Here is a 23,968-nt window from a genome sequence, read left to right on the forward strand (position 1 = left end):
GAATCAATTCTATGTCTCTGTTCCTGCCACGTAAACATCAATCCTTCTGGAATCAACCACCTGTAAGACACCTCTTTTTCCAATAACCTTTTAGTCAGGAATCGGTATTCTCTTCTCATCTCTCTCACTCTTCTAGGTATTTGTTTTAAAACCAAAATTTCTTTACTTTTGTATTTCAGTGGCTTCTCTCTTGCTACTTGCAATATTTGTGTCTTCAAAGATTTTTTAATAAATCTAATATGAACTTCTCTGGGTAGGTTATTTCTCATCGCATATCTTGTAAAAACTCGATATATCTCATCAATTCCATCCATCATCTTCTCTTCTGTTATCTCAGCGCCTCCGCCAAGATTCCTACCATTATCGCAACCAAATCTTGTCCTTTTTCTTCTTCTATATTTTGGAATCTAAGATAAAATTCTGATCTATCCAACTCCCACTTCAACATCTCACTTTTTTTCTTGTTCAATCGCTGTTAATCTATTGTCGATATTTCCAATTTTCCTCTCTTTGTTTGCCTCCCTCTTCAACATTTTGGAGTCTCTCTTCATATTTTTCCATCATCTGTTCCATCCTACCTGTTCTTTGTTCAATAGTATCCATTTTTACCTTAAGATCTTGAATTCCTTGCATAATCATCTGGAAGGATACTCTTTCTTGTTCTTTTCTTTCTCTTTATCTTGCTTTAACAATGTCTGAATTGAACGCTGTCCAGATGGTGGGGAGGCAGAAGCAGACATAGAGGCACCCGAAGATATAAATTTCTTACTCATTTTAAGTGGTTCCAACTCTTCAAGTTTTTTCAAATTTTAATCCACAAAAAAAGAGAAAAAAATATGAAATTTTAATCCAAGGTAAAAGGCCAACAATAAAAAGCCAAAAGTTGAGAGAAAAAAAGAAAAAAGAAAAAAAATTCTTCAAATTCTTCCTGACCTTAGTCCAATAAAAAAGAAAAAAAACCATAAAAAAAAGTAACAGTAAAAATAAAAACCCAATAATAATAATAAACAAGACAAAGCCAAAAAGGAAGAAGGGAAGAAGAAAAAGAGAAAAAACAAAAAACAAAACAAAAACCAAGAAAAATGAGTTGGGAGATGGGAGGAGCTTGCGCCGTGGCGTACGGTCTGCAATCGAGCTCCTCGATTGCAGCCGATATCTCCGCCACTGGCCGGTCCAACGGACCTACGCTGTCCCGTAGGGACAGCCATCGTGAAGAGCATATCCTGAGGATTCCGGGGATACCGCAAAATCCCTGGAGAGCCGGTGAAGCTCTTCTTGCCAGCGGCGGAGAGGCAGCCCCCATGCTGCTGAGGCGGGGCGACTCCAGACGGAAAGAGTTTGAGAAAGAGTTTGTCGGTTGGGTGAGAACTTCTTTTTTTATTTAATTTTTGAATTTGGAAAGTTTACTCTAATTATCTGAAGAAACCTGTGTGATTTTTGTTTTGTTTTTGACAAAATTGATTTAGCGGCGTTTTTTAGGGAAAGCGTCAAAGAGAGAATCCATTTTTTTTCTTTTCTTTGCTTCCGGACTCTATTGTTACTTATTGGATAACTGGACTGTTTTCTTTTTCTATATATTCATATGTTTTATTCTTCTTCTGGACTTTTTTTTTTTTTTTTCTGGGCTAGAGGCTTCTCTTGATTTTGTTTGATTTTTCGGTTTTTGTTTTGTGTATTGCAAGTCGGCTTTCCCTTAAGAGAGGAGGGGGAAAGTGAGAATTATGATACTTTGTAACACTGCCACCTAGAGGCTCGGAAATATTTTAAAAAAAGAAAAATAGACTCTTCTTCTCAAGGACATCCCCTGATAAGATAGAGGAAAGCACTTTGTGGAATATTATTACAGGTGTCTTTCTGGATATACATGGCTCAGCTTTGAAGCTTGTGGGAAAGAGAAGGGAGTTATAATTAGAGCCTTGGATAATTAAATAGAGTGCAGTGTTGTTGTTTTTTTGAGTTCTGCCAACCCCTTCACTAACATCAAGGTCCTGACTTTTAAGCTTGATTTATTTGCAAAGGAAGCCTCTGAATTTCTTTTTCTACTTATATTTTATTTTGATTTAACTGATTTTATTTTTTCTTTTGCCTATTTGGATCCTGTTTTCTTTTTTTTTTTTTTTTTTTTTTAATGTACATTAGCGGACTATTTCTTTTCCTTTTTTTTAATTGAGGTTTTTTCTTTTTCTTTTTTTTTTTTTTTTTTTCTGGCTGGACTAAGGTGTGGAATCTGAAGAAACTCATTTTTCTTGGAAGAATTTTTTTATTATTATCTTTGACTTTTGTTGCTACTCTTTGTTCGTTCTGAACCTTTGTTAACCTGCAACCCCTCCTCCCCCTTCTCATTTTTCCCCCCCCCTCATTCCCCTTCTCCCCCCCCCCCCCCCTTTCCCCTTTTTTTCCCTTCTTTTTTTTTTTCCCTCCCCCCCCTTTCCCCCCCCCTTCCCCCTTTCCCATTTTTGTACTTGTCCTTTTTTTCTTTCAATTTGCCAGAGAGATCTTTGTGCAGCCATGCTGGTTTCTTCTTGGATTTCTTGTTTTTCTTTCTCAGTGGTATTGTGCTGGTCTGGGCTTCTATGATCATACTTTTTAGAGCTTCCCAAGATTCTTGAGTTGTTTTCCCCTTTAGGATTTTCATCCATGGAATCTTTCCCAAATTCTCTCTGAGTTTATTGAAATCAGCTCTTTTAAAATCCAAGACTCTGGTGTCATCATGTTCTGTTGCTTGTGTTTGTGTTATATTGAATTCTAATATGACATGGTCACTGTCACCCAAGGTTCCTGCAGTTTCAACTCCATCTATCACTTCTTCTCTCTTTGTAAGAATTAAGTCCAGTATGGCTGTCCCTCTAGTTTCACCCTTTACCTTTTGTACAACAAAGTTGTCAGCTAGGTTGGTTAGGAACTTATTTGATTTCTCACTTGGTGCAGAATTAGTTTTCCAATTAATATCAGGATAATTGAAGTCTCCCATTACTATTGTTGTGTATTTCCTGCATATGTTTGTCAGTTGGCTGGCAAAAAGGACATCTATATTTTCTGCTTGATTGGGTGGCCTATAATATACACCTATGGCCATGTCATTCTTTTTTTCTTTTATATTGACCCATATGCATTCTAGGAGGTTTTCATCTTTGGTTTCATGAATTTTTGTAGCAATATAATGGTCCTTTACATACAGTGCAACTCCACCTCCTCTTTTATGGGGTCTGTTTTTGGTTGTTTTTTTTTTGAATAGTTTGTATCCTTCTACCAGTATGTTCCAGTCATGGATTTCATCCCACCAAGTTTCTGTTATTCCAACTATATCATATTTACCTTCATGTATTCGTAGTTCGAGTTCACCCTGTTTGTTCCCCAGACTTGGTGCATTTGTATATAGGCACTTGAGATCTTTATGTCTGACACTGTTTTTACTGTCTACATAACCTGTGTTGTGCCTGCCTGCCCCTACCATAGAGACATCACAACACCTAATTGGACAACGTGACCTGAACGAAGGAGGGGAGGAAATTCATTCTTTAATTAGATGAAAATGGAGGGAAATAGCCAGAGTTGGTTTTGCTTCATGAGTGCCAAAATGATGTACTCAGTAAAGTTATGCATAAAGAGATTGTCTCAACCTGCTGGCTTGGTTGGGTTTATCAGTTGGAACCAATTCTCCCTTTTTAAACTTTCATTATCAGGTAATCTCATTGAGGTCCTGAGCCCCAGCAGCCAACCCATTCACCTTTGGGAGGACTTTGGGAGGATTCAGGGAAGACCGCTGAGTTGGAACACAAGGAGGACCCAGCAGTGAAGTCCAGAGTAGGCTCAATGAAGGAAGTCCTACATCAAGCCCAAGCCGATTTCAGAGCAGCCCAAGCTGATTTCAGAGCCCAGGTGATGGCAACCTGCCTGAAAGGCTGAGCAGAGAAGGCTGTGTGACAAGTGGTGCAGGAAGAAGCCATGGCAACTGGGGAACCTTTACCAGGCAGAAGAGGAGAAACTGGTGGAGGAGAGCACTAAAAGCAGCTGAGGCCAAGTTCCCATTGATTTCTTCTCAGACTTTGTTCACCTGAGTGCCAAAGTGGAGAGCGGGGAGAGCAGCAGAATGGGATGAACTCATGGAGTGGAGATACCTGACTGCCTGCCACAGCCCATTGCTGGAGCAGCTGAGGGAGAAGTTTCTCCACCTGGATGTGCCTGGAACTGAATCATGCTGGCCAAAGTTGTGGTCCAACCAGCCCACTCATCCCCTGTATCAGAGCCCAAGCCCGGCCATGGCAACAGAGGCAGCCAGCCTCCTGTGAAGAGCTGCAGCCTCAACCAGCCCTGCTCTGAGGCAAGGCCCTGCAAGACGACACTGAGCTGTGAGCTCACCTACAGTCACCGCTAGTCAGCCATCATCCTACCCAGGTGTGCTGTTGCCCAGCCATGGCCCTATCCACCTGGGTGTGGCTGGTTTCCTGGATATTGGGTGTCTCTGTTTCCTCTAGTGGATCCTTCGTGAATAAAGGCCACATTTGACAGGAGTCCGGAGAAGATGGCTTTCTTCCTGAACTGGGTGTGGGCACACCTGGGCAGGTATGCCCCAGCCTATCCTGATGAGGTAACAATGGTGAATGCCATCACCGCCAACCTCAAAGGGGAAATGGCAGTAGTGAGTGACAGGTCTCCATGATGAAGAGGTGCTGGAACTGGGAAACATCAATGCTTTCCTGGTGGAGTTTAGAGCCGAGTTTGTGGATTAGATTCAACTCTAAAAAGCTGATTTGGAGATACAAGCCTCAGGCAATAGAACCGACTAATGACAGAATACATCCATGAGTTCTGGAGGATCACAGGCAGGGGTGGGAGTCAGCCGATTTGGGACAGTTCAGGTGAACTGGATGTTAATTTTACATCCAGTATGGTGAACTGGTAGTTCCAACAACCAGCTAGCCCCTCCTGCCCCCACCCCACCCCCGGAGTCCCCATGAGACCTGTCTGGCTCCCAGGTAAATGTAGGGAGGCTTCCTGAGAGCAAAAACAGGAGCAGGGGGTGCGATGGTGACCCCCAATGCTCCATTTTGGCTGCCAGGAGGCTCCAGGGAGACTTCCTAGGCCCAAAACTGGGTGCAAGGGTGGTTTGGCTGCCAGGAGGCTCCAGGGAGGCCTTCAAGGGAGAAAGGAAGGAAGGAAGGGAAGGGAGAAAGAAAAAGAAAGAAAGAAAGAAAGAAAGAAAGAAAGAAAGAAAGAAAGAAAGAAAGAAAGAAAGAAAGAAAGAAGGGAAGAAAGAAGGGAAGGGAAGAAAGAAAGAAGGAAGGGAAGGGAAAGTAAATGAGATAAGAAGGGATGGATGGAGGGATGGATGGAGGGATGGTTAGAGGGAGGGTGGGAGAGAGAGAGAAAGGAGAGGAAGGAAGGACCACAAACCCTGGCAGTAGAAGCAGCTTCAGAGGATGCTTTGAAACAGTACAGCAATCCAGGGCTGGAAAAGACCTCAGAGGTCATCTAGTCAAACCTTCTGTCTCCAGCAGGAGACATCTGGGTTATTTTGGAGCCTTACTCAGTCACATGACCACCAAGCCACACCCACAAAACCAGTTGTTAAAAAATTTGAATCTCCTCTCCTGGTCACAGGCAAGCTAAGGCGCTGGCTGGAGCAGCTACTGGTCTACCACTTCAGAGATGGCTTGAATTGGGAGTTGCTCCACACCTGCCTGTCCCAGAAATAGCTGACCAGTTCCATGACTGGTACTGGATGACAACAGTGGTGACAACATAGGAGAATAGAAGAACCTGAAGCCAAGCTAAAGAGGAGCTAAGAGTTGTGCCAATGCCTGTACCAGCAGCTGCCTCCTCAGGAACCCCAAGGTGCAAAGCTGGCTTGTGCTTCAGATGTGGCAAAAGTGGCAGCTATTCTAAAGTAGCAGCTGCAAAGCTTCCTGGGTTTCACAATTTTTTCATCCCCTCGTTTGCAAAAGAAGCCCTGCTGATAACAGGCCTTCTGAAAATGGGGAAGACGGAAACCAAGCCCAGCCCAACCAACCCCTTCAGCAGACAATGAAGTGCCAGCAAGCCTTCGAGACCCTAAAAAGGCTGTTTGCAGAAGAACTGGTCCTGAACCCTGAAAAGCCTTTCATGATTCAGGCCAATGCAGGTGATGTGGCTGTGGGGACAGTCCTCTTACAGAGAAACGACAGGGGCTAACTGCAGCCATACTCCTACAACTCTTGGAAACTCACAGACACTGAAAGACAGTGGGTAGTATGGGAGAAAGAAGCATTTGCTGTCCGTTGGGTGCTACTGACCTGGCGACACTTTCTGGAGGAGAGCAAGATGCTGTTGGAGGTATGGACTGATCACCTTTGCACCCCTCACAGATCTCACCCAAACAGGTCAGATGGGCACAGTACTTTAATCAGTTTAACTTTACCTTGAAGTACATCCCTGAGGGAAAAAAATTCTGGCCGATTCCCTCTCACGAATGCTCTAGTACAAAAGCAGTAAAAAGCAGGTGGTCCACACCATTATTCCCCCTCCTCAGCAAGTGGCCCAGGTGACTACCAGATGGCAGATGAGGGGACAATCGGCTGAACCTGGTAACAAACTGGCCCCAAAACTTAGAGCCAAATTGCTGACTGACCCTTGGTTCAAAGTCCACCAGCAACTTTTGACCATCCAGCAGGGGGTAGCATGGAAGGGCTCTAAATTGTACATCTTCAGTACTTTACAGATTCCAGTTCTACAGAAAAGCCATGACTCCAAGCAAGCTGGACACTTCGGATTCCTGAAAGTGTTGCATTTCATCAAGCAACAATTTTGGTGGCCAAAAATAAAGACATTGAGAGCTACGTCAAGAGCTGTGCGACTTGCATGGCAATGAAAAAGCAACAAGGAAAGCCCCCTGGCTTCCTACAGCCAGTGGCTGAACTAATGCAGCCTTGAGAGGAGATTGTGATGGATTTTATCATGGAACTTCCTGAAAGCAACAGGAACACAGTAATCTGGACAGAAATCAATCTGTTCTCAAAATAAGTGCACCTCAGAGCCTTCCACAGCCTGCCTTCAGCCCACAAGCTCATGAAGCTGTTCCTGAGTCTTATATACTGCCTACATGGAATGCCGAGAAGAATGATATCAGATTGGGGGGAGGGTCCAGTTTACAGCAAAATTCTGGAGGGAATTCATTAGATCAATTGGTCCCTCCCAGGGCCTTAGTTCAGTTTTCCACCCGAATACAAATGGTGTGGCAGAATGAGCTAATGTAATAGTGGAGTAGTATTTGAGGTACTACGTCAACTATTGGCAGATTAATTGGACAGAACTCCTGCCGTTTGCTGAAGTGGCATACAACAATGCAGTCATAGCAGCATGGGACTCACTCCCTGAATGCTGTGGAGTTTGTCTCAATCTCCAAGTACCCTCAGGAACCCCCTTCTCCTTGGTTAGTCTGACAGAGTGGACAGAGATTCTGCAGGGCACTTGGGGAAATGTAAAATGAGTGCTAATTAAAGCAGCAGAGATTCAAAAAAGTCAGGCAGATAAGATGAGGTCCCCTCAGAGTCCTTTCCACGTGGGATAGGTTTACCTCTCCACGAAATACTTGAAGCTAAAGCTGCCTTGCAGGAAACTAGGCCCTAAATTTCTGGGACCATTCCCAATAGTGAAAACAATTAACCCAGTTATGGTGGAATTGAAGCCCCCCTCCCCCATTAGGGAAAATTCATCCAGTTCTCCACAGTAGTTTGTTGAAACCAGTAGAAAGATCAGAATTAAGGCCAATAGCCTGACTGGATGGAAGGGGAGACTCACAAAGAAATTAAATGGATTTTAGACTCCAGATTATATAAGGGAAAGTTGAAAGTTATTTAGTTCAGTGGAAAGGGTACCCCTTGTCAGAAGTCTCATGGGTAAAAAGTAGGGACTTAAGAGCGGTGAGGCTGATCAAAAAAATTCCATGTGGAGTATCCCCAAAAAACAAAGGAGGATCTTGTGTGGGGTGGAGTTGATCAGTCATTAACCTGTGCCTATGCTTAATACTTTCCAAGTGCTTTTCTCTTGGTGAAGGGGAGCCTCCTGTTAACTTTGAAATGACTTCAGCTGAAGCCATGTTTATTTTTGTGTTGTTTCTTCGTTGCCATTCTTGGAGAGAGGAAGGGAGGGAGGACATTAGAAAGGACTGGAATGTGGTGCCTTAGCCTACCAGACAAAACATCAACCAAACTAGACAAAACATCAACCAGATTCAGCGTGTGAACCAAGATTATGGCAACGAACATCTGTGGAGATTAAGAAGGAGCTACTGTTGGACTGATTGGTTAACATGACCCAGGACACTGAAGGAGATGGGAAGTTTCTATTCTTTTTATTACTCTGAAGCATGGGAATTACTCAGAGCTTCACCTTTCTAAGTGCCGATACGATGTACTCATACGATGTCTTCAAGCCTGAATAGAATTTCTGAGTCTTGATTCAATTGGGTTCATTGCTCGGAACTATGACACCATGTGCTTATACTTCCCAAAAACTCACCAAGATGTTGGGCAGTATGGGAGAAGAAAGCTTTCACTGTGAGGTGGGCATTGGTGGCAATTTCTCAAAGAAACTAAAGTGCCTTTCCAAGGTATGGACTGACCATAAAAATTTGGAAGCACTGAGAACCCCTCCCCAAAAGCTCCTCCCCAAACAAGTCCAATGGGCCCAGCACTTTAATCAGTTTGACTTTGGATTGAAGTACATCCCAAGGGAGGCATTTCCTAGGCAGATGCTCTATCCTGCATGCCGCAGTACAAAAGTAACCAAGAAGAAGCTGTAAATGCAATCATCTCCACAAAGCAGGGGGCAGCACAAGCAACCATAAGCAAACAGGCAAGGAAGAAGTGGCCAGATCCCAGTGTGAGCTGACTCAAGAGATGGAAAAGGAATTATAGTCTGATACCTGGTTTGGAGCCCATGGGAGCATGGAGAGAAGGGCTAGCATGGGACAAGCTATATGTTCTCAAAAGCCTACGAGTCCAAGTCCTGAAATGGAGCCATACCATCAAGCAAACTGGCCATTTTGTGTTCTTAAAGACTTTGCATTTGATTAAGAGACAGTTCTGCTGGCCAGGCATGAAGAAAGACATAGAGAGCTGTGTGAAAAGTTGTGCAGTGTGTGTGGCAGCGAAAAAAGACCAGAGAAGAACCCAGGGTTGCTACATCACATGGCAGAGCCAACCCTGCCCCGGGAAGAAATCACAATGGATTTTATATCAAGCTCCCGGAGGTGGGGAGGGAATGCTATGATTTGGACAGTAATAGATTTATTTTCCAAGCAAGGCCACTTCATTGCCTGCTTGAGCTTCCCATCCACCCAGAGACTGGCTAAGATATTTCTTCAATATATTTACCAATTGCACAGGGTTCCGAAGTGGGGGGTTAAATTCACTGCTAAGTTCTAGAAGGAATCTGTAAAACTGATAGGATCCTGCAAGAGCTTAGCTCAGTGTTTCATCTGAGTACAAACGGAGCCTCCGAACAAGTGAATGCTGTGATAGAACAATACTTACACTGCTATGCCAACTATCAGCGATCTAACTGGGCAGACCTCCTGTTGTTTGCTGAGGTTGCATATAATTATGCAGTCCGTAGTAGCATGGGACTCATCCCTTTTAGAGTAGCTACAGAAGTGGAATTTGTATCTATGCCAGAGTACCCTAGGGAGTTCCCTTCCTCAGTAAGCTCGACTGATGGGTTGATTCCCTCCAAAATGCCTGGGAAAATGTAAAGCAAACACTAGCTAAAGTGACCAAAAGTCAAAAAGTTCAGGCAGACAAAAAACCCTTCCACATAGGGGGGGAAATATATTTGTCTACAAAGTATCTTAAGCTGAAAGTACCTTGCAAAAAACTGGACCCAAAGTACATAGGATCTTTCCCCATAGTAAAATTCATAAACCCAGTCACAGTAGAGTTAAAACTACCTCGCCTATTAGGAAAAGTGCACCCTATATTCCACTGCAGTCTGCTTAAGCCAGTGGTGGGGTATGAGCAAAAACTGGCTAAGATTGTCCCAGGTCCAACTATAGTGGGTGAGGGGTGAGAAACACTATGAAGTTAAATGGATTCTGGATTCTAGACTATACAAGAGAAAACTCCAATACCTAGTCCAGTAGAAGGGATACTTAATGTTTACCAGATGGGTAAAAGTGCAGAATGCGCGGGCATTAGTAGGGAAATTTCATGCAAAATATCCCCAGAGGTCAAGGGGCTCTTCCTGGAGACCAATCGCTCCCCCCCCCCAAAAAAAATAACTAGTGTATATGCTTAATATTTTCCAAGTGCTTCTTACTTTCTAGGGGATGTCCAACTATCAGCTGATGAAAGAGGGGAGGAAAGAATTCATTCTTTAATTTGGCAAAAACCACAGGAAATAGCTAGAGTTGGGTTTGCTTCATGAGTGCTGAAATGATGTACTCAATAAAGTTATGCTTAAAGAGATCGGATTGTCTCAACTTGCTGGCTTGGTTGGATTCGTCAGTCGGAACTTTGACATTGGCTTTAAGGAAACCTTGAGAAGCACTCCAGAACTATAAGAAGAGCTCTTTCTGAACTATAGCACTCAAGCTGAGTTTATACAATGTGTTGAACGTCAAATATTGGTTAGCAACATATAGTTATAGTATATTATAATATGTGACTGACTACTTCCCATTTTTAGAAGTGGCTAGATTCTCATAATTAACATATAAACCACGCTTTAGCTACTTTAGCATATTGTCTGAGTGCAAGATCTGAAGGTCTGATGATATTTATTAGAAAACTAGACAAACATGATCTGTTAGGTCATTGTTCAAAATATTTCCTTAGCTAATCTAAGAACTGACTTGGGCAAACAAAGCAGCAGTGTGAATAGGAGCGGCTTCCAGATTCCTTGTGAGCTTTCACATTTACTTTCCTTGTGGGAAGCTGGCAGGGAGCATTGGAAATTATGATCACATTGAAAACTTTGTGAATTTTCAAACGCATGGGAGTAATGATTCCCAGATTTTGGATGGATTTTTTTAGAATAACATATCTGAGATACAAGCGATTCAAAAATTGTTGTCCTATGAAACAATAACTGAAGGCTACAAGCAAACAGTAAAGTTTTAGTAGTATATAGATTCTTAGACTTTCCCTATAGAATAATTCTTAAAGTTCTTCGAAAGAACACAGGAAATATCAGCATGAAGTAGTTAAGTGAACAGATTAATATACAGGTACTCCTGAGTTACAACAGTTTATTTTGTGACTGTTAGAAGTTACAGTGGCATTGAAAAAAATGACTTATGACTGTTTTTCAAACTTGCATCACCCCCATGGTCACATGATCAAAGTTCCAATGCTTGGAAATGGACTCGTATTTATAATGGCTGCAGTGTTCGGGGGTCATGATGTGATCACCTTTTGCGAACTCCTGACAAGCAAAGTCAATGGGGAAGCCAGATTCACTTAACAACCATGGCAAAAAAGATTGTAAAACAAGGCAAAATTCACTTGTCTTACTTAGCAACATAAATTTTTGGCTTAATTGTGGTCATAAATCAAAGACTTCCTATACTGTCTGTCCCCCACTCTGCTTTTCATTCAGGGTACCTGAATGAGTCCTAACTAAGAGAAAGATTTTCTGGCAGAATCCAACAAGAGCCAAGTTTAACTGAACAAAATGCACATTTTAAAGTACTTTTGATCTTATGCTGAATATTTTTCTCACCTAATTCCACACTGGCTTAGTCTCAGCACTTGTTATTTCAGGAAAATAAGATACAGTTTTATTTAATAAGTCTATCACATAAACAATTATTTTATTTTCTGGATATTCTATATGGGAAAGTGGTTAGTCATCTAGCACAAAGTTCTCCATCAAGGCAAAGAAGGTATCTACTATTGCTTCCCCTCCCCCTTCGGCAGGGTCTGGAGTTGGGGTAGTTGAAGAGCAGTTTCCTTTAATATTTCAGCTTCCAATGCAGAATGTTCTCCATTAAGCACTGGAATGAATCAAACCACACCATAACTGGGCACAAAGATCCTTTTTTTTTTGAGTGAGACCTCACATGAACCACAACATTTGAATAATGTTCTTGCACTTTTGACCCAGTCATATCAAATCACATACAGGGAATATCAGTAATAGCCAAGCAAGGAATAACATTCACCCAATATAAGGACAGTTCATTTATTTTCCCTCTTCTCCCAGGATTTCAAATCGATCTTGGCCTCAATCCTAAACTCATCCTTCAAACATATAGTAAACAATACAGAGAAGTATGTTTCTGAACATGGGCAGTAGTCTCTTTTGGCCATTATTTGAGCTACTGGGCAACCTACCGATTTCTGAGACTTCCAGGTCAAGAGGATACCAGATGGCTTGAATTCTTACTTAATACTTCCACGGATGAAATCCAAATTCAGAACATATCCTACTTTCTAAATGCTGCCTTATGCAAATAGCACTTATACGCCCTTCCATGTAACCCCTGTGCAGCCTCCATGTTTATATTTAGAGTGATAGATGAAGATGCCCAGAGCTGGGGTATTTCTGCTTTTAAAGCCAAGATTCAAGTCATCCTCTGAAGCAGTAAGAGGATGGAGTCTTAGCTCTCTGTAAGCCCTAAGCAGCTTCTTTGTCATCTCAGCCATGTCCTTTACCTCTTCTTGCACATGCAGTTGGTCCACAGATACCCCATTTCCCTCCCAAGCTCTCTTCTACTTTCCTGTGTCCCCACTTCTCTCTCCAGCCCTTCTTTCCCTTTCCACATTGTAATATTGTGACCCGCTATAACCACCGGGGACTTAAAGAAGGAAGGAGGGGGGTTGCTTTGTTTTTGGGGGAGGGAGGAGCACACACATAGCCAAACATTCCTTCTGGCTAAAGATGTGATAGCAACAGCAGTAGCAGTAGCAACATATAATCAGCGGGAGCAAAGCATTCCTTCTGCCAGAAAGATGTGATAGCATTTTGTTGCAACTGTTTGATGGTGTGAGCAATATCCCACCAGTAGCTAACATGGAGACGAGCTGTGCCTGTTAAGTTGCCTTCAAAGTCATGGTGAAACCTGAGGCCCTCAGGCTTCTTCAGGTAGCATCCTCCAATCTCTCAGCTTTGGCATTCACTCCTCTGGGCAGCCAGTCAAGTATCAGATAGTCCTGCAATATATTTACCAATTGCGGCGAAGTGCTCAAATTCACTGCTAAGTTCTGGAAGGAATCTGTAAAACTGATAGGATCCTGCAAGAGCTTAGCTCAGTGTTTCATCTGAGTACAAACGGAGCCTCTGAACAAGTGAATGCCGTGATAGAACAATACCTACACTGCTATGTCAACTATCAGCGATCTAACTGGGCAGACCTCCTGTTGTTTGCTGAGGTTGCATATAATTATGCAGTCCGTAGTAACATGGGACTCATCCCTTTTAGAGTAGCTATAGGAGTGGAATTTGTATCTATGCCAGAGTACCCTAGGGAGTTCCCTTCCTCAGTAAGCTCGACTGATGGGTTGATTCCCTCCAAAATGCCTGGGAAAATGTAAAGCAAACACTAGCTAAAGTGACCAAAAGTCAAAAAATTCAGGCAGACAAGAAACCCTTCCACATAGGGGGGGGAATATATTTGTCTACAAAGTATCTTAAGCTGAAAGTACCTTGCAAAAACCTGGACCCAAAGTACATAGGATCTTTCCCCATAGTAAAATTCATAAACCCAGTCACAGTAGAGTTAAAACTACCTCGCCTATTAGGAAAAGTGCACCCTATATTCCACTGCAGTCTGCTTAAGCCAGTGGTGGGGTATGAGCAAAAACTGGCTATGATTGCCCCAGGTCCAACTATAGTGGGTGAGGGGTGAGAAACACTATGAAGTTAAATGGATTCTGGATTCTAGACTATACAAGAGAAAACTCCAATACCTAGTCCAGTAGAAGGGATATTTAATGTTTACCAGATGGGTAAAAGTGCAGAATGTGAGGGCAGATAGATTAGTAGGGAAATTTCATGCAAAATATCCCCAGAGGTCAAGGGGCTCTTCCTGGAGACCAATCGCTCCCCCCTCCCCCTCCAAAAATAACTAATGTATATGCTTAATATTTTCCAAGTGCTTCTTACTTTCTAGGGGATGTCCAACTATCAGCTGATGAAGGACGGGAGGATAGAATTCATTCTTTAATTTGGCAAAAACCACGGGAAATAGCTAGAGTTGGTTTTGCTTCATGAGTGCTGAAATGATGTACTCAATAAAGTTATGCTTAAAGAGATCGGATTGTCTCAACTTGCTGGCTTGGTTGGATTCGTCAGTCGGAACTTTGACATTGGCTTTAAGGAAACCTTGAGAAGCACTCCAGAACTATAAGAAGAGCTCTTTCTGAACTATAGCACTCAAGCTGAGTTTATACAATGTGTTGAACGTCAAATATTGGTTAGCAACATATAGTTATAGTATATTATAATATGTGACTGACTACTTCCCATTTTTAGAAGTGGCTAGATTCTCATAATTAACATATAAACCACGCTTTAGCTACTTTAGCATATTGTCTGAGTGCAAGATCTGAAGGTCTGATGATATTTATTAGAAAACTAGACAAACATGATCTGTTAGGTCATTGTTCAAAATATTTCTTTCGCTAATCTAAGAACTGACTTGGGCAAACAAAGCAGCAGTGTGAATAGGAGCGGCTTCCAGATTCCTTGTGAGCTTTCACATTTACTTTCCTTGTGGGAAGCTGGCAGGGAGCATTGGAAATTATGATCACATTGAAAACTTTGTGAATTTTCAAACGCATGGGAGTAATGATTCCCAGATTTTGGATGGATTTTTTTAGGATAACACATCTGAGATACAAGCGATTCAAAAATTGTTGTCCTATGAAGCAATAACTGAAGGCTACAAGCAAACAGTAAAGTTTTAGTAGTATATAGATTCTTAGCCTTTCCCTATAGAATAATTCTTAAAGTTCTTCGAAAGAACACAGGAAATATCAGCATGAAGTAGTTAAATGAACAGATTAATATACAAGTACTCCTGAGTTACAACAGTTTATTTTGTGACTGTTCGAAGTTACAATGGCATTGAAAAAAATGACTTATGACTGTTTTTCAAACTTGCATCACCCCCATGGTCACATGATCAAAGTTCCAATGCTTGGAAATGGACTCGTATTTATAACGGCTGCAGTGTTCGGGGGTCATGATGTGATCACCTTTTGCGAACTTCTGACAAGCAAAGACAATGGGGAAGCCAGATTCACTTAACAACCATGGCAAAAAAAATTGTAAAACAAGGCAAAATTCACTTGTCTTACTTAGCAACATAAATTTTTGGCTTAATTGTGGTCATAAATCAAAGACTTCCTATACTGTCTGTCCCCCACTCTGCTTTTTATTCAGGGTACCTGAATGAGACCTAACTAAGAGAAAGATTTTCTGGCAGAATCCAACAAGAGCCAAGTTTAACTGAACAAAATGCACATTTTAAAGTACTTTTGATCTTATGCTGAATATTTTTCTCAACTAATTCCACACTGGCTTGAGTCTCAGCACTTGCTATTTCAGGAAAATAAGATACAGTTTTATTTAATAAGTCTATCACATAAACAATTATTTTATTTTCTGGATATTCTATATGGGAAAGTGGTTAGTCATCTAGCACAAAGTTCTCCATTAAGGCAAAGAAGGTATCTACTATTGCTTCCCCTCCCCCTTCGGCAGGGTCTGGAGTTGGGGTAGTTGAAGAGCAGTTTCCTTTAATATTTCAGCTTCCAATGCAGAATGTTCTCCATTAAGCACTGGAATGAATCAAACCACACCATAACTGGGCACAAAGATCCTCTTTTTTTTGAGTGAGACCTCACATGAACCACAACATTTGAATAATATTCTTGCACTTTTGACCCAGTCATATCAAATCACATACAGGGAATATCAGTAATAGCCAAGCAAGGAATAACATTCACCCAATATAAGGACAGTTCATTTATTTTCCCTCTTCTCCCAGGATTTCAAATCGATCTTGGCCTCAATCCTAAACTCATCCTTCAAACATATAGTAAACAATACAGAGAAGTATGTTTCTGAACATGGGCAGTAGTCTCTTTTGGCCATTATTTGAGCTACTGGGCAACCTACCGATTTCTGAGACTTCCAGGTCAAGAGGATACCAGATGGCTTGAATTCTTACTTAATACTTCCACGGATGAAATCCAAATTCAGAACATATCCTACTTTCTAAATGCTGCCTTAGCAAATAGCACTTATACGCCCTTCCATGTAACCCCCTGTGCAGCCTGTGTTTATATTTAGAGTGATAGATGAAGATGCCCAGAGCTGGGGTATTTCTGCTTTTAAAGCCAAGATTCAAGTCATCCTCTGAAGCATGAAGAGGATGGAGTCTTAGCTCTCTGTAAGCCCTAAGCAGCTTCTTTGTCATCTCAGCCATGTCCTTTACCTCTTCTTGCACATGCAGTTGGTCCACAGATACCCCATTTCCCTCCCAAGCTCTCTTCTACTTTCCCGTGTCCCCACTTCTCTCTCCAGCCCTTCTTTCCCTTTCCACATTGTAACATTGTGACCCGCTATAACCACCGGGGACTTAAAGAAGGAAGGAGGGGGGGGGGGTTGCTTTGTTTTTGGGGGGGGAGGGAGGAGCACACACATAGCCAAACATTCCTTCTGCCAAAGATGTGATAGCAACAGCAGTAGCAGTAGCAACATATAATTTTCCCTCAGGGTCGTCGAAGCAAAGCATGAATAATTAGCCATGCAAGAAGACATGGAAGTTAAGGAACTCATCCTGTACCAGGGAGAGAAAAGAGCAGAAGACGATTTGTGAGGCATGAAAGCTGCCAGCCAGCAACTGGGATTTTGTTGCCTACTTACTGTTTGATGGTGTGAGCAATATCCCACCAAAGACCCTTTTAGGGTCCAATTTTCTCTCCCTTCTAACTGGCTTCGGGAGTGGGAGCTTGGAGACGAGCTGTGCCTGTTGGCAGAACAGCTGCTGTTGCCTTCAAATGGTCATGGTGAAACCTGAGGCCCTCAGGCTTCTTCAGGTAGCATCCTCCAATCTCTCAGCTTTGGCATTCACTCCTCTGGGCAGCCAGTCAAGTATCAGATAGTCCTGCAACTCGGCTGCTCTACTTTGTAATGTGCTGGATGGTACAGCCTTCCACAAAGGCTCCTAGAAGGAATATGTTTCTCTACCCCTATCAAAAAGAAGGAAATACTTGGGGATGGTGGATTTTGTTCCCCTTTAAAACCAGGTACTTCCTACCTTCTCCACTTCCACTTGCTCTTAAAACTAACGAGGCAATTGAGAAAGGCAGTCTTCTTCGTTCTAGTGGCTCTGATCCTCCTAGCTTCCCCATTATATCTCTTATTGCTATTTAAGTGGTGCCATTTGGCAATAGCGTAGTTACAATTAATTCTGTATTTCTTATAATTTTTCTATAAAATCCATCCTGGTGGGTAAGATATATGACTTTCAGGAGTAAATCCTAGTCAGAGTCAAAGTCAATTCCTTTGCCTAGCTATCGCTCTTATATTTGTATACGGGTAGTTCTTGACTTATAACTACACCTGAGCCCAAAGTGTTGCTTTGTCAGACAGTTGTTAAATGAATTTTGCCCCATTTTATGACTTTTTTGCCACAGCTATTAAGTGAACTGAAGTTATTAAGTTAGTAACATGGTTGTTAAGTGAATGTGGTTTCCCCATTGCTTTTGCTTGACAGGACACAAAAGATTGTCACATGACTGCAACTGTCTTAAATATGAATCACTTGCCAAGCATCTGAATTTTGTTTTTGTTTTTATATTTTATTTGTTTCATTTATATAACATATAAAAATTCCATTTCAATCAAACAGTGTGTTGTCTGAGTACAATTGTTTTTAGACAATCATAATCAAAATGTTTACAGTAGTATTCATCAGAATAATATTAATATTATAATAACAATAATATTTAACATAGCTACTTTAACAAATCTCCATTTTAACATTTATCCTTTTTATATCCCCATATTTCTAACTTTTGTTTTTATTATCTAACCATTGGCAAAATAGGTCCCATATCAAGAAATATTCAGTTTTTTCTTCTTTGTCCTTAACAGTAAGCGTTAATCTATCTATTTCTGCACATTCTAATATTTTCTTAATTACACTCTCATCTTTTGGGATCTCATTGTTCTTCCATTGTTGTGCAAATCTAATTCTGGCTGCAGTTAATACATGTAAAATTAAATATATAGATTTATCATATTTTTTCTGACAGGATGCCCAATAAAAATATTTCTGGTTTCAAATCTATATGCTGCTTTATAATTTTTTCCAACCAAAAATATATTTTCATCCAATATTTTTTAGCTTTTGGGCAATACAAACCAGGTATCTGATTGTACTTCCAACATTTAGCAGATTTATCTTTAAACATTTTTGCCAGTCTTGTTGGTGCAAATTACCATCTATAGAACATTTTAAACAAATTTTCTTTATATGCAGTTGACATAGTCAATTTAACATTTCTATCCCAAAATTTCTGCCATTTATCCACTTCTATTGCATATCCAAAAATTTTAGCCCAAACTATTATTGTCTGCTTTACCTGCTCACTTTCCAGTTTAACACTTAATAAGTAAAAATATACTGTATTTTCTTTATCAGTTTTTCATCCGTTCCAGTTAATATCTGGTCCAATTCTATTAATTCTTTATTAAAACCATATGCTTTAGCATCTTTCTCATATCGATATAGTATCTTTATTTGTGGCCACCATGCGATGTTCATCCCTTGACTACTAAGTTTTTGCTTAGTTTTTAGTTCCCCTTTTTCATTCAGAATATCTTTATATCTTACAATTTTTTCAATATTAATAACATTAGGATGTATCAATGCTTCCATTGTGGAAAGCATCTGAATTTTGATCATATGACTATGGAGATGCTGCAATGGTTGCATGAAAAACACTTACAAGCCACTGTTTTCAGTGCTGCTGTAACTTTGGTTACTAAATGAATCATTGTAAGTCAAGGACTATCTGTATTTTATTTATTCATAATCATGCTGTTCTTCAATATCTCTTCACTCAACTTTTATTTCCTACCAGCGGACCATTTGTTTGTTCACTGTAGCTGAAGCAACTGCAATTTCTCCCTCTCCCCTTCTATTAAAGAATTGAGATACATGTGAACTAGAAACTATTTTAAAAGAAAAGAGGTGTTTCCCAGACAGGGAGGAGGACTCAAGTGGGAAATTAGCCTTGGATCATTTTGTGGCTGCAAGAGATCTAGGAATGACACCACCTATAGTAGACTGTATAGAAACCTATCTACAGTATAGATAATATAGTATATATATATATATATGGCATTCAGCTTTGTTCGGGTATTTTCCCAGGTCATTGTAGTTGTGCTTTTAAAGTTGTAGCAACGTTTCAGCAGAATCTCATCTGCCATCATCAGGCTTCTGTATAGTGTTCATCTGTGAGTCAGACTTTTACAGTGGTTTCAGATTTAAATTTGGGGCAGCCTATTGCTGTGCCAGAATAGTTTTTCTTCACCCTGATTGGTTGGGAGTCTTGGTCTGTGTTTGTTGGTCTTGGAGCTTGCTGTGTTCTGCTTGATCGGTGTTTCTAATATCTTCTGTCTGTTTTTTGGCTCTTTTTGTCTCTTGATTGGCTGGGAACATTGTGTTACTTTATTGGAGGCCTTTAGTGCAGCTTGGCTCCAGGTAAATGGACAGCTATCATTAGTTAGGAAGCTAGGTTTCATCTGGGTGCCTGGTTGGGGTGTGTTTGAGCTGGAGGTATCAGGGGGGATCTGTCTGTGCCCAGGCGTTTGCCTGGCTTGTGGTATGGTTCTGTCTTAGGCCCAGTACTCTTCAATATCTTAAATGATTTAGATGAGAGAATAGGTTTTACATTTAGGCAAGAAAAACCAAATGTACAATAGCTGACTCAATACAATAACTGCATGTATGGATGTAGGAATCCAGGTTAGAGTCAGTAGACAATCACTTAAATATGAACCAACAGTATGTTGAAGCTGCCAAAGAAGCCAATGGACTCCTAGGCTGCATTAACAGAGATATAGCATCGGGTGTGTCTAGTTTAATGAAAAAAGGACTAGGCATGAGATGATAGCAGTGTTCCTATATTTGACGAGATGCCACAAAGAAGATGGGGATCAACTTATTTTCCAAACACCCGCAGGCAAGACAAAACGCAATTGATGGAAATTAATCAAGGAGAGAACCAGTCTAGAACTCAGAATAAGTTTCCTGACAGTGACAACAATTAACCAGTGAATCGGCTTGCCTTCAGAAGTTCCGGGTGCTCCTGACTTCCGGGTTGTCAGCTTCGGTGACAGCAGGGATTCGCCTTCTCTGCGATCCCTGCTGTGCTAGCAGCCTTGGTGCCTCCGATCCTGACGGATTTGGAGGCTAAGGCTGCCCTGTTGGGGCAGCTGAAGGGAGGATCCGGACGGGGGTGAGGGGATCGCAAACCCACCCCCCAGCCGGCAATAACCCCCTTCTCTCAAGACGGTGGAGCGGCGGTCTTTATGGCCGCCATAAAGAAGCCGGCAACTGGATAAAGAATGCGCAGGAGGAAGAAGGAGTTCTAAAACGAAAGTTTTTTCTTGGTCGAACTGGGACCTTAAGGACATATTTAACACCTGGGAAAGTATTGGCTTGGAAGCTATAATGTTTCCGATTGATGTTTTCAGCTGCGAAGAAAAGTGACGAAAAGGGGAAGTTACTCTCCCTCTCTTATGGAATTAACAAATGGACAAGGGAAACCAGCCTTTTGATAGAAGGTAAAACCTAAACTCCTTTGTTATAAGTGGGAAGGGAGAGGCTTGGGAAAACAAATTTTTACTCTAAGACTTTGCTGGAGGAGATGCCTTGAAGATAAAGAGAATAGAAATTAATTCTAAGAAAGATTTAAAGCACAGATTGGACGTTTCTTCTTTCCCTAATTTGACTTCACCCCTAGAAGAGAAACTGTAAAAAGAAGAAGCTTGTACTCTGCCTGGACTGTTTGATGACTGTGGGATTTTGGGAACTGTTTTAAGTTTGGAAATAACTGATTGGCTTAATAATAAGAAGAGGATACAGAAAGAGAAGAAGAAACAGTTCAAAATGGCTCTATCTCTTGATGAACTAAAAAAACAATATTTAAAAATAAAGAAAGAAGGCAAAGATGTTATGGGAGAAGCCCTTTGTTTTCTAGATATGGTGATTGTCATGTGTCAGCAAATTAAACAACAGCTGGAAGAAGCCGAGGAAGAAGAAGTGATTTTTAATGAACTAAACGGTGTGACTAAGAAAGAAAGGAGAAAGAGAGGAGCGAAAAGGAAGGACTTAAGAAATAAAAAAATGTTTATGAAAGAGAAAAAGAAGATGCAAAAACAACAGAATGCTAGAAAGCAAAAGGAAAGAGGAATGCAACAGAAAGGGGAAATCAAGAAGGCAGAGGTTTGGAGAGGAGGGGGTAGAAAGTTTAGGCAGGCTAAGAAGGAAAGGGAAAAGGGGGGAAAAGTTACAAAGGTATAAAACAAGATGGAGAAAAGGAAAAAAATTTTAGGGATAATGGGTAATATATGGGATTTTTTTTTTAAAAAAAGGGAGATTCTGCAAAGTACACATGAGTATTGTAATAGTGGTATTTGTATTAAAAGTAGATAATCAGAACTTTTTAAGATCTAATAAAAGACTAAAATATTAAGGTATAACTTTAAAAGGTTTAATAATGAATGATATTAAGTTTTAATAAAATACTAAAGGGAATGTTTAAAATATTAGTTTAAATATAGAGTTTAATGGATTAATGTGTTATGGATTTATTATTGTAGTATTGGTTTCTGAAATAGTAGAATGTACTAAGCAGAATCTGATTGGGATTTAGGTGTTATTTTAAATTTTAATTTAGGGGAATGATAGAAAGGCATCATACTCAGATTAGTGATTCCAGGGGAAACTATTCTTTTTTAAATTGGAAATGAGACAGATGTAAATGGAGAAATGGACAAAAGATATAAAAATATTTTTCTTTAAAGCAGATTAAATATATAAAACAGAATTAAGATGAGGCAAAAGTGGAGAGGAGTTGTATAATAGATATAGAATGGTAAATAAGATGGGTAATGGTATATAAGAATAGCATGAATTCAATTGAAGTCCATACAAAAAGAGGTAATCTGGGGCCAAGTTACTTTCTAGAAGAAAGTTTTATGTTTTCATGTTTATGTCTTATGTCTGTGTGTTTAATTAAGAATTAAATAATAAAATCTTGGAGGAAGACTAGATGAGAATAATTATAAACAAGCCAGAGGAATATATAAATGTGATGACTGAATAGCAGATAAATTAGAAAGGAAATATGATTGAATAATGATTAAAGAGAAAAAATGTGGAATTTGGTAAAGGGAATTTACGTGTTTATATGGAAATGGGATAAATTATAAGTACGTGATATAAAGCAATATGTTACCTGCCTTGTAAAGATCTACAATGGAAAGAGGTTTTATGTTTTTAATGTTTAATGATGTTTTGTTTTGTTTGTTTGTGAAGACCTCAAAGGTACCTTCCTTCTCTGTTATTCTTTTATTCTATTATTCTATCTTTTCCCAAGGTAAGGCAAGCAATGTGGGGAAATTCTATGTATTATATCTTCTTCTTCTTCTTCTTCTTCTTCTTCTTCTTCTTCTTCTTCTTCTTCTTCTTCTTCTTCTTCTTCTTCTTCTTCTTCTTCTTCTTCTTCTTCTTCTCTTCTTCTTCTTCTTCTTCTTCTTCTTCTTCTTCTTCTTCTTCTTCTTCTTCTTCTTCTTCTTCTTCTTCTTCTTCTTCTTCTTCTTCTTCTTCTTCTTCTTCTTCTTCTTTTCCCCCAGGTGCAGGATCCATTTTTCATATCACTTAACACCACTTTGGACAGTCAACTGCATCTCTGGGGTACAGGCCTGCAGCTTGCGCATCTTTATTGATGGTGTTTTGCCATCTGTGTTTTGGATGTGCCCACAAGGTCGCCGGCCATTGACTTCAAGTTGGTAAGCAGTCTTGCCAATGGTGGAAGGTTCTGCTCTCTGGACGTGTTCGTACCAGCAGAGCCGGCCTTGTCTCACCTTCTCTGTAACTGGTGCCACAGCAAAATGCTGTTGAATGGTGTTATTTGTGGTGTGGTCAAGAAGGGGTATACCTGATAACCGACAGAGCATTTGCATTTCCATGGCATGTATTACATAGGCATACTATATAATAAATTAGATGATGATGATGATGATGATGATGATGATGATGATGATGATAGACATTCAGACAGACAGACTGTTAGATACCAGGCATACCCCTTCTTGATCACATCACAAATGACAGACAGACAGACAGATGATAAAGAGTGAGTGAGAAACACAATGATTTTCAGAGGGAAAAATAAGAATCAACTCCATATTAAACATTTTGGAGTACTGTGATAAAATTGTGGCATATATAGTATATGATTTATTAGTAAAATACACATATGCATAAGGAAATGTATGGGTATTTCAAATCAGAGGAAATTAAAGAATGTACACTAAAATGGCAGGAATATCCAACACCCAGAAGACAAGTGTCAACCCTGAAGCTGGCTTGACCAAGGCCATTTTGAGGCTTCAGTGTTGCCACACTGGAGCTGAGAGATAGGGAAGGAGAAATTAAGATAGAGGGGGCTTGTAGTCAAAACAAAATACTTTCTCCTGGGAACCAAAGAGATTTCCATAGGTGGCCAGAAAGAGGAGGAGTGATGTCACCTGATACCCAAACGGGACCTTGATTGGACCACATGACTGACTGGGAAGGAGAAGAAACTTTTATTTTAAATTAGAAGAAAACCATAGGAATATTCAGAGTCAGTTTTCACCAGCTTATGCCAATTTAATATGTCCAATAAACTAATTCTTTGAGGAACTTTCTTGCCTCTGAGCTCTGTTTAGTGTGGATGTATTAGTTGGAATCCTGACAGGA

At 40.5% G+C, this 23,968-nt stretch overlaps 1 protein-coding gene across 1 annotated transcript in view; it reads left to right on the top strand.

Annotated features, from left to right (window-relative positions):
- Positions 1-4,594: 4,594 nt before the first annotated feature.
- The window catches only part of LOC148123639 (uncharacterized), a 23,719-nt gene continuing 4,345 nt past the window's right edge, over positions 4,595-23,968 (top strand). Inside the window, exons 1-3 of the mRNA XM_087919149.1 lie at positions 4,595-4,650; positions 5,946-6,121; positions 6,209-6,312. Of these exons, the coding sequence (XP_087775275.1) occupies positions 4,595-4,650; positions 5,946-6,121; positions 6,209-6,312 (336 nt within the window). The remainder of the gene's footprint in view (positions 4,651-5,945; positions 6,122-6,208; positions 6,313-23,968) is intronic.

Source organism: Pseudonaja textilis, unplaced genomic scaffold, assembly GCF_049901715.1.
Source record: "Pseudonaja textilis isolate UNSWEBS1 unplaced genomic scaffold, rPseTex1.2 PTEXSCF30, whole genome shotgun sequence".
NCBI classification, from domain to species: domain Eukaryota; kingdom Metazoa; phylum Chordata; class Lepidosauria; order Squamata; family Elapidae; genus Pseudonaja; species Pseudonaja textilis.